Source organism: Camelus ferus, chromosome 5, assembly GCF_009834535.1.
Source record: "Camelus ferus isolate YT-003-E chromosome 5, BCGSAC_Cfer_1.0, whole genome shotgun sequence".
NCBI classification, from domain to species: Eukaryota; Metazoa; Chordata; class Mammalia; order Artiodactyla; family Camelidae; genus Camelus; species Camelus ferus.
This window is the reverse complement of record NC_045700.1, coordinates 40,154,214-40,171,356: the sequence shown is the minus strand read 5'-3', so window position 1 is coordinate 40,171,356 and position 17,143 is coordinate 40,154,214. Positions and strand designations below refer to the sequence as shown.

Below are 17,143 nucleotides of genomic sequence, written 5' to 3'. Positions count from 1 at the left end.
ACATGTTTTCCGTAAGAACAACTTCCATGGTCAAATAATTTGGGGAAAGTTTGGGTTAAACAAATTAAACTGTTTTCTTCCTTATACGTCTTCTCAGAGTCTGTATTATGCTAATGTGCATAATGCACTTCCAGAATGGAAACATGGAAAGTACTATTTTCCAAATTTATTTATCAGAAGAATACTGATTTGTATCTTGAAATCAGTGTTCTTTCAGATATAATTTAGGTAGAACATATCCTTCTGGACTTTTGATTAAACATTTACATTTTTAAGTAGAAATACTATTTTTATATTCCTTTTCTCCAGGATTTTGTATTATAGGTTATTTCAGTTATTTAAAACTCATTTTAAAATGCTTTTTGAAATAGTTGTATAAGAAACCATGTGTGTGCCTGTGTGTGTTTGCATTTTTTTTTTTTTTAATCTTTCATCCATTGTTAAACATGTGGGCTATTTCCAAAGAAATCATTAACCTTGAGAGGGTTGGAGTTTCAGATCTGGGTGAACGTGATTCCAGGACTAAAAGACTGCAAAATCTGTAGCAGTGAGAAAACCAGCCCAGGGTTTGTTACAGCTGGACACTGTGAAAGCCATTATAAGTTTCAGAGAAATCTGTGTGGATGGCCCTATGACTTGCCATCTGAGGGAGACGTGCCAAAGAAAGGACACTCTTAGGAGGAAATAGGAGTAGTCAGTTACTAGAACGGGCTGGGAAGTTAGGTGTCTGTGTGTGTAATTCCTCTCTTGGTTTGGAAGTATGCATTTCTTCAAGTGCAGCCTGTGTGGTCCCCAGGCCAGATGTGGTCTCCTCCCAGCAGCACTGGGGGAGCCTGGGCACATGGGGAGTTCTGGTTATTAATCTTTGCTGGGGTCACAGAGGGTGAGAGGGCTGGGAGTCTCAGGCTTCTTTGAAGAGTGGCAAAACTGGTCTTGTGGACAGGTTTGAATTGTGAGAAGGGGTAGTTTTAAACTTGGATTAGTTGGAGAGCTTTGGGGTTGAAGCTACTTTATAGATAACCCATTGTAACAACAAGGAGAACAAGAAATCTCCAAGAAAGAATCAACAATTCATTGATTTTTTTTTTAATTCAACAGGTACTTATTGAAGGCTAACTGTGTGTCAGGTTTTGGGCTGGGCATTGGCAGTTAATTGTATTGAAAATATACAGTACATGGAAGTTATATTCATAGAATACAGTCACTTGGGCTGGAATGAAAATATGATTCAATCTTATTAAAAAATACACATCTTTGAACAACCTCCAAGGCAGTGTAAACAGTACCCTCTCTGTTTTAAAATAAGGGAAGTCTGAATCTCTGAAATGCCAGTTACTATCCAGTTTCAGCTTTTCCTGAATATAGAACGTGTAGATGTGAATGTGCCCTCTCCCTACCCCCATGAAAATTCTCCCTGAGATTAGTTCTTCACAGTGGACTCTGGGAACTTCTTAGCATTGACTTTTCTTAGTCAGGACTGAATATCAAAACTATCTTTCTCAGCTGGGATTATTGATGGCAAGACTGGAGAATGCTGCCCTCACCAGGGCAGTGGACCTCAAGGCTTGGTAAGGTGCCAAAGGGAAAATTCCTAAAAGGAATATCCAGCAACCCAGGAGGCTCTCGGATTGTTGCTATGGCAGCAAGAGGTGGTTGACTCTGGCCTATTTTTTCCCTGCCAGGGGTTCCCGGGGCCCCCAGCTCAGCAGGCACCGGGCAGAGCTGCCAGTTTGACATCAGGCAACAGTGGAGTTTGTTCTTTATTTGACCAGACTCCAGCAGTCACCTTTGTTGCCTTAAACATGTGACTTATCTGTGTGAAGTGACAATCAAGAAGCATTGGGAATAGTCTAAGGGACAAAGGCATGGCATTTCAGGGAGATCTGGTATTGAACACTAGCTCAGTCACTGAACAGTTAGGAAATTTTGGACAAATTATCTCACCTCTTTGCCTCTGTTTCTCTTTTTTTTCTGTTATCTTTTTTCTTTTTTGAAAATGAAGATACCTACCTCATAGGCCCATGACTAGGATTAATTGGGAGTATTTATATGTGAAATTATGAAATATTGATGAATAATAAAATTCATTGACTGTGATTTGAATTTCACAAGTAAATGTCTGTAGCTAAATTACTAAGGTTTTTGAACATCAGCCACATGAAAAGTTCCTAAGATTGTTTTAAGCTGCCAACTCTTGGTTTCTAACAAGTAAATTAGTATTTGGTTAAGGACCATTTTTCCCCAGATATAAATAATGTTGTTTTGTAACTCATTTGTTCATAGAATGTGATTCTCTGTAAGCAGGTGTTCTGACCCTTTACAATCAGTAGAAAAGCCTCTACCTGGTAAGATGTGGAGATAGTGAGCACACAATGTGTATATTGTAAACCTTTATTCTTTTTCCTTCACAAAAAAGTAACCAACTAACCAAATATGTTCTTTCACTGGACTTTATTGTAGGCAGTGTTTCCCAATGAAAAGACCACAAGTCTTTAAGACCACAAGACAGTCAGTCCTCTCATGTATAAGAAGACTAGATTAATATTTTGGACCTTCCCTATCCACTGCTTGGGTTTCATCCTTTTTTTTTCAGGAGCTGCAGTAGCAGAATACAGGTCACACATTGTCTTACTACTTCTTACTACATGGTCACATGCTTTGCACATCTGTAAACTATAAATTACCCCTTTACATGAAAAATTATATTTGGATGAGAACCGCTTATGAATTGTTTGTTGATGATACAAGTCTTGAAGTAAATTGTTTGAATAGATGATGCATTTCCTTTCTAAATTCTTGATAGGGTTAGTTCTCTTGACAGCACAAATTCTGCTGGGTGTGGAGCGAGAAGGTGTTCCTTCTCATCCTGCTTGTTCATGCCATATTTATGTCATTGCCAGTTTCATTTCCACATGGATACGCATTCAATTAAAAATTGTCAGTGCCACTTCTGAAGGAAGGAAGATTATGACTTTGGTCGTAAAGCAAACAGCTGCGTTTTTTTTCTTGTTAAGGTATCCCAACCAGGTTACTACTGGTCATGAACTATTGAGAACTGGTGAGACCCCTCAAGGTCATGAAGAAAGAAGGTATGATCATGGAAGAACGTAGCACACTATAGTGTGTTCACATTTTGACTGGTGTGTTTTCTAAAAATGTACATGTTCTTATTTAAACTGACTCTGTCTGAACAGTATGAATACTTGTAGCACATTACTATTTTGTGATTTCAAAGAAATTGGCATTCTTAAAGATTTGTCAAGCATCATTGAGTTTGCTGACAGTACTTGTATATTTTATGAAAATAACAGCATCTTGCTCTTGGCACTAAACTGTACCAGGTACAGAAGGAGTTCATGAAGTTAAAAAAAAAATCAAGAGCCATGTATAAAATAAATAAGAACCAAGGATGTATTGTGCAGCACAGGGGATATAGCTATATTTTATAATAACTTTAAATTAAGTATAATCTATAAAAATATTGAATCATTGTGTTGTACACCTGAAACTAATATAATATTGTAAATCAACTATACTTTAATTAATAAAAAAAAGAGCAAAACTAGCCGTTCCTCCCCCAACCCCTTCTGAAATAACTAAACAAAAACCTTTAAAAATCTTTTATTTTTTAGATTCAAGGACATACTTTAAATGGGAGTTAGTGGAAACCTGGTCTCAAGATTATAAACAGAAGACACCTATCAAGTTTCTGAGCAATTGTTTCCTTCTCTACTTAATATTCACTTCGTGTTTGACAGTTTGGCATCTTTTCTGACATCACTGAGCCTTCACTGCATTTTTTCCAGTTTTCAGTTTGATTAAAAAACAAATCACTTTCTACATTGTCAAAACTTAATGGTTTTCAGTCAAATAGGGGAAAATGATTGTGATTATTTCGCTTTTTGAAATTTTTATTTTTTCATTGAAGTATAGTAGATTTACAATGTTTTAGATGTACAGCAAAGTGATTCAGTTATACATATATATAAATATACTTTTTCCTGATTATGATCACCCTTTTCCTGATTATGGGTATTTTAAATTTATATTTCATATATCATGTATTCATGATGTTTGAAGAACTCTTAAAATGTTTAATTTTCGTTCACTTTTCTCCTAAAAGTCTATTTCGTATCGTTTATCTCATTTATGTTTCTGTATTCATCTTTCTCATTGATTTTGTAAAAGCTCTTAATATGTATTTTGCTCTCAATATGGAAAACTTACTGACTTTTTATGTCTTAAGTTCTAAATATTTCCTCATTTTTATCATTTATCATGTAGCTTTGTTTATGGAAGCATTTTTAGCATTCTGGTTTCTTATTATTTGAGAGACAATTCCATGCATTTTCCTTTGTCTTGCTTGGAAATGAGTGTACTTTCTTAGAAATACATTCTGAGTCTTTAACTCCTTTATCTTAAATTTATGATAGCTGAAATATTTGACAGAAACAAACCAAAGTTTATTCTTTAATGGTATGAAATAGGGTTTAAATTTTTTTTGAAAAGTTATTTCCTCAACACTGTCTACTAAACAATTGATCTTTTCCCATTAATTTGAAATGGCACCATTATTATGTACTAAATTTATTTTTATTCCTGTATTTGTTAATGGGCTTTCTATTCAGCCCCATTGATTTTTCTGCTTTTCTATCAATCCAGAATGTTTTACTTGAATGTGTTAAGTGTCTCTTTAGTATGTTATAATGATCTGGTTAGGTAAGTCTTAATGGTCAATTTTCTTTTTAGAAATTCTCCTGGCTGCTCTCAGGCATTTGTTTTTCCATGTTGAATTTAGCATTGGGAATGAGAATTGATTACTTGTATTCAGTTTTCATAAAATTTTTAGGGAGTTAATGTTGCTACTCTGTCAAATTTTCTCATTCAGGAACATGTCCCCAGCACTATTTTCTTCCCCTGACTTCTCACCTCTCTCTCACAGAACAGTAGATTTTACTGTTAGGGAGGTATGCCTTCTCAGGTGCCCTCTGTTGATAGCAGATCATCTTGAGGGCTACTGAACTGACCAGCTGTCTTCAATTAAGTAAGTTACTTGATCATTATGGTGTAGTGCAGTGGTTTTCAAGTGTGGTCTCTGATCAGCAGGATCTGTCAACTGGGAACTTGATAGAAATGCAATTTCTTAGACCTGCTTAATCAGAAAGTCTGAGGGTGGAGCCCAGCAGTCTTTTTTAATATGCCCTCCATGTGATTCTAACTCCTGGGAAAGGTTGAGAACTGGTGTAGTGGATAGAGCATAGCTTTGGAGTCATACAGCTGACCCTTGAACAACACAGATTTGAACTGTGTGGATCCACTTGTATGTGAACATTTGTCACTAAATACGTACTATAGTAATACTTGATCTCTGGTTGGTTGAATCTATGGAGGTGGAACCAAGGACACAGAGAGCTGGCTGTAAATTTATGCCTGGAGTTTCAACTTTGTGGAGGGTCAGTCCCCCTGCCTCTGTTTCATTCAAGGGTCAACTGAGCTATAAATTTCCACTCTAAGCTGTTAGTCCAATGAAATTTTTGGGTAAGTTACTTGTATATTTAAGGCTGCTTATCCTCATCTGTATATATAAGTATTATATGTGCCCATAAGCAAAGGGTATAGATGCTGAGTAGCTATCATTGTTATTTGATTCCTTTCTAATAAGGGCTGAAAGGAGTGCACTGTGTGAGTATTGCACAGTAGTGGTGGTGTCTAGGGATGGAGGGAAAGGTCTGGACAGCAAGGGGTGTTGCTGGTTTTGATGGGTTCTAGATAATGCATGATGCCAAGAAGGGCATAAAAATTCCTGGTGTGGGGTGGTGAGGATAAACACTTTCAGTCTTGTTAAGGGTTCGTGCCTTTTAAGTGGGTGGACACAATAGCCTACTATTACTGAAGTCCCCGAATTCCATCTTAACGATATGTGTAGGATTAAATTATTACAGTTCCACTGTTACATTGAATGAAATAAAACTTGCCATATTTCTTTAGTTTAAAAAAATCTATTGTAGCAAATTTCTAAGAAATTTATGGAAGGATAGCTAGGGTACACAAGTGAAATGAGGATTCATATCTTCATTCAAATGGTAGAGATTAATAAGATACAAACGTAAGCAAATATATAAAACCTTATCAATTATTGGGAAACTGGAAATATGTTAATTTATTCAACATATTGGTGAATGGAATGACTTTATGCCAGAAACTGGACTAAGTAGTAAGCATAAAATGATTAAGATTTAGGGATAGCTTATAAGTGGCTCATGATTGGGTAGTAGAAATAGCCAGTTGATGTGATACTGTTGGTGGCAAGGCTAAGAATAAATGGACACGTGGATGGCTGTGAGAGCCCTGAGGCCTCCTGGAAGAGGGAACTCTTGAGGTGATCTTGAAAGACAGGTAGATTATACTCCAGGAGAGGTATGTAGAAAATGCTGTAAGAACTCCCCCAGTGATTAGTTCTGATGCATGGCACCAGGGTTCTTACAGTGAAGGTGTCTTAAAGATGAATGGGAGTTGCCAAACCAGAAAAGGAAGAGGGACATTGTAAATGGAGATTTACATAGACCAGGAGGCCTTGAATATTGGAGAATGTAGAGGAGTCCAGTGTGAGTAAAGCATATGGGCTGGGCAGGGGCAGGAGAGGCTACCGGCGAAGCTGGGCCCCATTGTGCAAATTCTCCCAAGATTATGGTGGACTTAAAGGCTTTTTGTTTTAATATTTTGTCTTGTTTTTGGGTGGAAGTTCTCAGTTGGTGGTAGGTCTTCATCTTTTTTTTTTGTAACCTATACCATTACATTCATAAGGAACTTAGGTTGAGTTCAGAAGAATATTTGTGTTACAAGTTCATGTTCATATAACACAATTTTAATGTGGGTTCTAGTTAGCCTTTCTCAGTATTAGAGGCTTTCAACTTGTGGGTTTAAAAGTTGGTTAGTAGTTTAAAAGTAGTTTAGACAAAGCCTCTTCCACCAGTGGGTGTGGTCTAGACTTATTCTTGCTGCCTAACTTGCCATGTTTGTGTGCTCTTGACATCCATATACCCAGGGCTTCCCCCACTGAGCCCATGGATGTTTCTTAGACCTCACTGGAGTCCTGCCTTGAACTTCAGGCCATTTGTCTGGGTCCTGACTCCCTGGCTAGCTAATCTTTTTCTCTTGGGGCCTAGATTTTTGTAGCCTCACTAACTAACCGTGAGCTTGCTATAACCAGAGAGACCCACCAGGAACCTTGCCACATCCTCAACCTGACTTTTAGATGTTCCACAAGTGCTTTGAGACCTGGCTATTATGTTTCATCCACCAGTGGATACCCCTTTACTATAGTATAGATACCCTTATAACCAATATTGAACTTGTACTCAGCAGCTTTTGGGGTTTATTTGGACTTTTGGTCTCAACATGCTGGTCAGCCCCTCTCATCCCAGCTCCGCTTAGCCCACTATTAACTTTTATCCTGAGTGGAAGAAATGTGTTTGTACATTATAAGGATTAGAAATTGCTAAATCCTGTGGACTCTTACAATATAACGTCCTGCGGGGAGGAAAATAGCTCAGTGGAAGAGCGCATGCTTAGTTTGCACGAGGTCCTCGGTTCAACCCTAGTACCTCCGTTTAAAAACACACACACACACATATAATGTCCTTTTCAATTTCCATTTCTTGATGCTCTGTTTTAGTTCTGGGCTATTTTGATAGCCCCTTCTTGCTCTGAGGTTTTATTTTTTAGAATTTAATATACTGTAGGGATATTTCCAAACCATGAGACAGTTGGTATCAAGCTCCTGCGCTCTCATCTGGAAGGTCTTTGTTGCTCGTACAGTGGAGGCCAGACTCTGCAGTCGGCACTGGGAATGCACAAGTGCCTGGTCCTAACCTTCCTTTCTGGCCTTGTCTCCCACCATCTCTTTCCACCCGCATTCTTTTCAGACCTGGGAGGCAAATTGTGGCATCTCCTGAATACCAGGAAGTTTCAGCCTCCTTGCCTTTGTCTAGTGTTTTCAGGGTGGAATTCTACTGGCCCAGCTCACTGCACAGAGCAATCCACACAGTTTTTTCAAGGCTCAGCTGCAAATTCCACTTTCCCCTCTAAGTTTTTATAGATCCTTGAGCCAGATATACTTCTTCCCTTTTGCTTTCATGGTTCTTTGCCTCTAACTCCATCAGAGCATGTGTTACTACTGTCTTCTATTTTTGTTTATGAGATTTTTTCTCTATAAGTTGTAAGCTTCAGAGTGAGATTTATTCATATTTTTATCCACACTAGCACTTGCTCACATAGTTTTGTTCACTGTGGGCTTTTAGTGATTGCTTTGTCCACATTAGGATTTTGGTAGTCTAAGAAACTTTCCTTTTTGCAGAGAGGGGTGCAGTGGAAGAATTTGTGTTTTTCCAGTAGTTGCCTGTATCTTCTAACCTGTCCTTCCCCTTTTCTCCCTCTTGTACGTGTCAGCTACAGGAATCTGGGTGAATGCTTGAGGCTGTAAAAGAAATAGTGTGGGAACACTCCCCATTGACCTTTAACTAATTAAGGAAATTGTCATGCTGTCTTTGAAAGGTGATTGAAAATAGATCAAATTCTTACTATTTACTGATACTGTTAAACCCAAGTACTGTGCCAGCACATTCACATGCACTGGCTCACCTAATCCTCCCAACAAACATGTGGGTTCACGTTTCATCCCCTTTACCCAGGAGGACACTCTGAGGCTCATACAGTTTTCTTAACTGAGATTAAGGAAGGGACAGCACCTGGTTTTCATGTCAGGTCTGTCTGATTGCAAAGTCTATGTTCTTCTTTACTGTACTGTCCTGCTCTACCTGGACATTTGAGAGTATGCATTTCTGACCCCACCTTCCTGTGGCAGAGATCAAATCAAGTTCAGCTTCAAGATCAGCTCGCAGTGGAAAAAATGATTTCAGTGTGTGCCCTTCTCCAAACTAGTGCTTATCAGCTTATAGATGCTTACGGTGTCAGCAAGGTAAATTAACCTATCGGATTCAGTTATACAGAAGATAAGTTTAAAATGTAAATATTAATTCAAAGACATTTATCATATAAAGTCAGTCAGTGGACAAACACACACAAAAAAGATTTTTGGCTTTTCCTTCTTTGCTGTATGATTAGAGGACTGGTAATTAGATCCTATTGGATGATGGTAGATTTCAGAAGATAATGAGAACTTACACATTTTTCTAGAGTTTGGAGTGATTACTTTCAAGTGGAGCAGGAAAAGCTATGAATTGAGATCCTTTTTGGATGTATGTATGCTTAGTGTTTCTTTATATAATATGTGGAAGTTCTGGGTTTTTTTTTTTTTTTTCTTTCTTTCCCCTCTTTGACCAAGTAGGACTTCCTGTGAAGGACCATTTGTCCTCAGAGAACTTCTGAATCAAGACATCATTGTGGGGAAAAAGAAACCAGCAAAAAGGATACCATATTATTTTACTATCCATTAATATTTATGCACTGAGATAAAAGTGAATGGGAAATGATTAGGTGATTTATTCAATGTCTGTTGAGCACTTACTATATTCTAGACTCTGTTAGGACAGGGAATAAGACAGGCCCAGTGACTTCCTCAGAGACTTTATAAGTGGTGACCCAGCAAAGGATAAAGACTCTTTAAGTTTACATATGACAACAAGAGGAATGTACAAAAATTGAGCAGCATTTGTTAAGACCTTATTAGACACTTGGTCTTAATGCTAAGTTTGTTAAATATGTTAGAGCATTTGTCTTTATAACAACCCTGTGTGAGAGATACTGAGCCTTTGTCTTTATTTATCAAATGAAAAAACAAAACAAAACAAAACCCGAGACAATGAGAAGAGAAAGCAACTTCTCCAAGATTACACTTGCTGCCTTGCTACTGTGATCCAGCCATTCACATCTATGTGATTTTAGTATACACCATGTGACTTTCTCCAGAGATTAGTTTTCCAAAACTTCTTTAAAAATAACATTCCATCTGCCTGTTCTAAGTTTGTCACATGGACTTGGGTCTGAATTGAAGATGTGACATTCTCTAACTGGGTAACCTTGGGCAAGTTGCTTAACCTCTCAGAGCCTCTGTTCCTTTGCCCATAAAATGGGGGTTAAAACACATTTTCATGTGTGTGTAAAAGCACAAGGTAGTAGGACCCTAAAATCTTAATTCCCATTCTTTTTCTCTCTTACTTTTTCGTAAAATGGCTCAACACAATTATGAAACCATATGAAAAAGATAGTACTGATTTTTTTTACCTTGAGCACTAACAGTTTTCTTGTAAACAACTTGAGGCGTTCCAGCAACCCAGTAAGTTTAGTTGTGATGTTGGAAAGAAAATATTGGGCTAGAAATTGGAAGTCCTGTGTTTAGTTTGCTACTTTGCTGTCCATTTCTTATTTTAAGAGGGACGGAAATGCTTTCATTTAATAATTACCTCATGACTTTTTACTACTTGTTGATGCTTGAAAGGGCTACCGACTCTGCAGTCAGGCAAAGAGAAATAATCCACACCCTCGATGCTCTGTTTGGATGGTGGGAGTCAGTTACATAATGGGAATAAGACTGTTTCTATCTCTTAAGCTAAACTAAACCACCATAATTCTAGAAAAAAAAAAAAAAAACTTTCCTCACAGATAAGCTTCTTGAGTGCCCAGTTTGACTTTATAATTTTGTAACATTTGGTTACTGCCGTGAGATCTTTTCAAGGTACTTGGTTGTTTACCCAGTAGTTAAAGTAAATGCATGATTACGAAATCTTTGTTGTTGATTAAACAACGATGTCATATGACAGTGTGGACTTTCTTTAGCATATTGTTCTGTTTAGCTGTCTTGAAAAGCTGGATTTAAAGTAGCAGCTGACTACAGTGAAGAAGTGTAATACTGTATTAATTTAATCACATATACCAATCCATTTGATCATATACCTATATGACTCATAACTAGAAGTATCTGTCACTTTCTAAAATATAATTCTGGAAAAGTTGTTTAAAAGTAGTTTTTGTTAATTTGGAAATTTAATTTTTGGTTGTATATGTACTGAAAGAAGTTGTTTAAAGGAATCAACGGTGAAATTTTGGGTGAGGGGAATAAGCAAGCCTTAATTAATTTGAATTTGCATAAATGAACCTTACTGGGTTATGCCATACTTATTAGGAAAATACAAAAAAGATTTTTTTCTATCTTGGTACACAATGGGTTGTAACTGCATAATAAAACTTAAACCATGACTTTCTTTTTATAAGGTCTATTTTGTGTTAAAATAAATCAGGGTGCTACTTTTTAACAAAACCCAGCTAACAATTACCAAGTGTGTACTGACTGTAAGCCAGGCATTGCACCAAGAGCTTAGCATGTATTTTATTTTTGTAGCAACTCAGAGGTGGGTGCTAAGATGCTTGTTTAACAACTGGAGGACTTTAGGCAGAGAAAAGAGAGATCTTGTCAAGGTTAGAGACATAGAAGATGGTAGAAGCAGTGACAGGGACTTGTTCACCCTCTCAACCACTAGTCACCAATGCTTCTGTGGTATTGACACAAATGTTCACCATTTTATGAAGATTTTTTCTATTTACATGAAATTTATCTTTAATATTTTATTCTAGAATATAAGTAGATAGGTAATAGATGGGAACTAAGTAGATTATAAAATGTTCGGACTACAGGGAGGTATGCCTCACCTACTTCTCTGCATAGATCACAAATGCCTACCACACAGTAGGCCAGATGACTGATTTCTAAAAATTAAATCAGTTAAAATACATTTTTGTGGAATGGTAATGTAAAAAATTATATATGTATAGTGAGTTAAATTTTTTTCTGTAAAACAGGCTTTCACGATAAAGGCATTCAGTGTTCTTGACTGACTGGTCTAGTTTCTTATATGATACCACGAATGCCAGAAATTATAATGGTTTTATTCTCTTTTATTTGTGGTGCTGGTTGTTGGTAAAAATAAGTCTCAGAGTACCTCTAGATAGTTGCGATGTCTTGCAAAAATGCTACCACAGAGGATTATAAATTTATATTAATAGTTGTGAGTAGATGTCTAGAGTTTGACTTGGAAACTATAAACAAAAACTGTTCTTTTCCTGAATTTTTGGAGACTGTTCAGATTCTTGATTTATTCTTAGCCTTAACTTGACAGACACTTGTACTTAAACTTTTCAGGTGTACCATTTTTTAAATTTGTTGATTCATCCTTTATGTCTTTCAGATAAGGATTTTTTAACATACAACGTTAATTTTTTTCTAGCATATCTTTTTTTCAGAATATCTCTTTAAAATCAGTAGTCAGACGGGCAAGAAATTGAGAGAGAAACTGGTGCACATATTTGCATTTGGGTATGGGAAGTCTAACTCAGTATAGAACACTGGTCACACATGATGGCTTTTAGCCCTCTAATAGTCTTTAGATACACTGTATTTCATTGAATGTAAAATGCAATCAAATTTTAGATTCAGCATTATTTTATGTGCCACTAAAAGAAAAAAAACACTGCCAATTAAACTAGTACAATGTTCTTAATTTTTTAAATTAAGGCATAATTTATATATGGTAAAATTTACTTAGTTTAATGTTTAGTTCTGAAAGTTTTGACAACTGCAGTCATAACACACCATCACAACCACCATCAAAACTGAGATATAGAAAAAAATCCATACACAATGTATTACCATTTAGTTTTTGTATTATATTTAATGAAATTGAAAGAGATTTTAAATTAATTTGACACATTTTTGTTATATTATTCTTGTGCAGTCGTATAAAGGAACATATAAACAAAATAATCAAAAAATTTTTTTCCTTAAACTTCATATTCTGGTTCTTCTTTTGAACTCAGAGTTGTCAGTGAGTGTTACTTCACTCAGTCTTGTCCTCTGCAATCCAGAAGGTGGACAATGATACAGCACTTCTGGAAACATATTCTACTATTGCTCCTGGGGTTTTCTTTCAAGTTGATTATGTCCATTACATAAGTTTCTGCTACCATTTCCTTATCTGACTAACTCTAGGTTTTGTTTTTTCCTTAGTGGGTAATATGTCACTGGAAGTTAAGCAGATTCTGTTTAAAGTCGGTAGGAACTTTCACACAAATTGATGCTTGAAGCCTTAATGTTAGTCTTGCTGGATGCATTAACGGTTTCATCAGCCGTTAGTTGCTTTCAAATATCTTCATCTTCTCCAAGAGATTTGGCAGTTTCACTACCTCTTATTGTTTTGCTTGGCTGGCAATACCAAATGTGTAACTGCATCTGTGCATGTAATTCCTTGGGATTGAAAAAACATGAATGCCTGGGAAGGCATGTGGGCATACCTGTATCATGACTCTCATCTGGCCAACAGCAAGTGTAAGACGCCAGTGAGTATAAGACACAACTAGATTTCATGTTTGTTAAAAAGTGAAAAAAGTGTGGACTAAAATTGGCAAAATATAGTTTTATGTACACCACTGCGTATTTTTATGCATGAGGAAATTGAAGTACACAGGGATTAGTTTAGGGTCTTAGAGATCTTTGGGAGCAAAGCTGGGGCCAGACACTGGGTTTCTGCCTGCTAGTTCGAAGTTCTTTTCATAATACCTCTGGGTGAGATGCTTTGATCTAACAGGAGGTTGATGTGGTAGCAAAAGTATTGACTTGGTGTTCAGACAGAGGGATTGTTCGCATTCTGATTCTGCACTTACAAACTTGTGACTCTGGAAGTTATTGTTATTCCCTGTCTCTCATTTTTCTCATCTGAGAAATGGGGTGATGATGATACCTACTTCAGAGAATTGTGTGATTAGTGAATACTTGCATAAAAGATTGGACATATTACTTCTCTTTTTTTAGCATCAAAAAATATTATTCTCTTCTCTCCACACTTTCTTCCTTTGTATGAAATTAAATCTATTGTCCCAAAATCTATGGTTTATAACCCTTGAGAATTTTAAGCTTCTCTATCATCTTCTGAAATTCTGCGGTCCCTGTGTGTGTAATGTGTTCTGCTATGACAGAAAAATCCATGAGTTTGACCACTGACATGAAATATACCCTTGGTAGTTCCTTCCACAAGTCATGGCAGCTCCCCAATTCAAGAAGTCACTTCAGCATAGGACTGCCCAGAAGTTTAAAGGATTTTGTGTTGCTTTGCTCTCTGTATTTTGTTTTGCAAATTGAACACAGATGAATTTTAGAAGTTATAAAACTCATTCAAATTTTCACCACCCAGAAATCATTGAGCATTTTTTCATATCATTTTACCAACTTTTTTTAGGGCTGAAAACATTACAGATAAAGTCCTCTTTAAGCACCACTCCTGTTCTATTCACCTTCCAAGAAGTGACCGAAATGGGTTAATGGTGTGCTTATTTCTGATCTAATTTTTATATTTATGTAAGTGTAAGAAATACATAATATTGGATGCTTTTACAGTTTACTTAGCTGATACACCCTTTTCATATATTTCTGTATTTTTCTTTATATTTCTTTTCAAACAACTTTTGCTTAGGATAGATATTATTTTTTAAAGCTTCTACTGTGAACTCGATCTCTGACATCTGAATTCCATTTGGAGAACTGCATAAAATCAACTGTAAGAGTTTTGAGCATTGGTGATTTGGAAAATTATCAGTTTTTAAAATCTATTCAGAGCATAGATAATAAACAATTATCCAAAAAAAATTTGAATTTTAGGGTGTTTCCTTTAGCTGTTTTAAATTTTTTTGATCCTGTGTTTTTATGACAGTCATAAATACTTCTGTATTGCTCCAATCTTCATCAAAACTTTAATAACTATATCATATTCAATTGCATTATTGTATCATTTATTTAACTCTTATGTGGCTCATTTGTTATATAATTACTTTTAGATTATTTGCTAATAACTCATATTTAGAAATCAACTTTTTTTTTTTTTTTACTTTTTTTTAATTGAAGTATAGTCAGTTTACAATGTTGTGTCAATTTCTGGTGTACAGCACAATGCAGAATCAACCTTTTTTAAAAATAAGATTTCCTGATAAATATTTGCTCTGGAAACATGATGTGTGACATATTTATATTTTTAAAACATAACCCCTCCCTCAATCCAATTTTCAAATCTCTTTTTAAGAAAAAAAATCTTGAACTGAATATATTTCAAATACCAGAAAAGGAAAATGTTCCATAGGCAGGCATCCAAAAATATGTTTATTTTTCATGAGACATATAGTTGCTAAAAATCTTATAACTGAAAGATGATATAGATTTAGGTTGAGATCTATGAAAGTGAATTTTTTTCTTATACAGCGATATATTTCTCTTTCATGTGTATGAAAATATATCTAGTGGTATAAATCTGATGTTTTACTTTTTTCTGAGATTAAGTAAAATTTTCTGAACATCTCAAAGTAAAGTGAGATAGATGCTATTTAGCTTTTATTTTAAAGACAACTTTTTTGTTAAAATTGTTTACTAGAGAGTTTAAGTGAGTATTTCTAGAATTGTGACTCTGAATACAAAATTCTAGTTATATGATATGAATGTCATGTGAATATATTTACTGCATGAAATTTTGAGCTGAGGTGTGTAACGGTACCTAGGTTTGAAAGATTATATATCATAATCGGAACAACTCACAATACTACAAAAATACTGACTCTAGGTGTTTCAAAAGTAAAAATAATTTTGTGTTATATTTAATAAAAATGATTGAGTATTAGTCTGTAATTCGATGAGTTATTCAGATACTTAAGGTTTTTTTGTATGTATTGATGAGGTTCAATTTTGTAACAGTCCAAGAATATGCTGTGTCCTATTATAAATACATCAATACATTACTATCTAAAGTTGATAATAAGTGACAGATCTCTGAATGAAAGAACTGCAAGTTTGTTTTGTCACTATTTATGTTCTTTAGAGCCCCCAAATTTGTAATTTACTGATGAAGTCATTAGTAACTAATAATGTAAAGGTTAAATATTGTCATTTCTTCATACTCTGAGCCTTGGCTATTAGTTTTTGAAAGACCAATTCTGTACTATTGAGGTGTTTTACATTTACCTTAAGCAACTAATCCTGTAGAATTTTAGACCACAAAGTTATTTTCATGTTAATCTTCTGATCTTATAGATGAGAAATAGGGACCCCCAGCATGACTTTCTCAGGAACAGGAATTTTGCTGTCCAGGGAAATTTTGATTATGCAATGTAGATAATTCATCATCAGATTTATTATTTAATGGTGAATATTTATTTCCTTTGTAGTTGGGTACTTATACCACATGGTTTATATGAATATTATTAAATATACTTATCAGAATATTAAAATGTATAAACTGCATATATCTTTCAACTTTGTGGTTTCCATACATATGTGGGAATAGAATGCTGAAGGTTACTTCTTTTCTTGAAATTCATAAAGTATAAATTTTATTTGTACCCAACTGAAATGACAAAATTTATTCTCTAAGTCAGAGTATACAGTTTTAGACAAAATGGGAATATGAGCTTCTTAATTATTGTTATTTTTTGAGGATGGCATAGTCTGATGATTGAAGAATTAAAAATCTGGTCTAGTGCTGTTCTCTCACGTAGGTACACTGAGGCTATTCAGTGAATGTTGTAGAAAGTACCACATTGTTTCGCTATAAAAAGAAATACTGTTCTTATTTTTAAAGAGTGGGACAACAAACCAGCTGTTTCTGGTTTGAATCAATTTCACTTAGTGATAAGTGTCTTTCAAATGCAGTTTTATAGAAAACACTACTTTTAAAGTACTGTGGACCTTTGTGCTCTATACTTAAACACAAAATTTAAAAAAATAATGTGTAGTATTTTATTTTTTCAATGTACTTAAGTACTTGTAAAATCTTTAAAAATAAAGTACCCGAGTACTTTAAAGTATTTTACTAAACTTCAAATACTAGTTAAAGTTACACTGTACCTTAGAAAACTAAACTGGGAATAAGGACTTAAGTAAATATGAGGTCAAAGTAGCTAAAGGCAGATGTCACAAAAGTCAAGCATTTTTCTCTAATGGCACTGACAGATTCCTTACTCCAACTTTATCAAATTTTATTTAACATTTGATGCTAACAGATAAGCCTCTTTGATTTCAAAACCAAATGCAGATGCTAGAAGTAGTGATTTAGAATAGTGAAGGTAGACTACCACAGGTGTGACACACTGGTAGCGA

General features: G+C 35.3%; 1 protein-coding gene across 6 annotated transcripts in view; it reads left to right on the top strand.

Annotated features, from left to right (window-relative positions):
* COBLL1 (cordon-bleu WH2 repeat protein like 1) overlaps nt 1-17,143 on the top strand; it is a 141,586-nt gene that overhangs the window by 15,365 nt on the left and 109,078 nt on the right. For 4 of the 6 annotated variants that reach the window (XM_032479597.1, XM_032479590.1, XM_032479593.1 and 1 more), the window contains one exon: nt 3,015-3,089. The exons of the other annotated variants lie outside the window; for them this stretch is intronic. In XM_032479597.1, the coding sequence (XP_032335488.1) occupies nt 3,015-3,089 (75 nt within the window). The remainder of the gene's footprint in view (nt 1-3,014; nt 3,090-17,143) is intronic. 6 annotated transcript variants of the gene reach the window in all.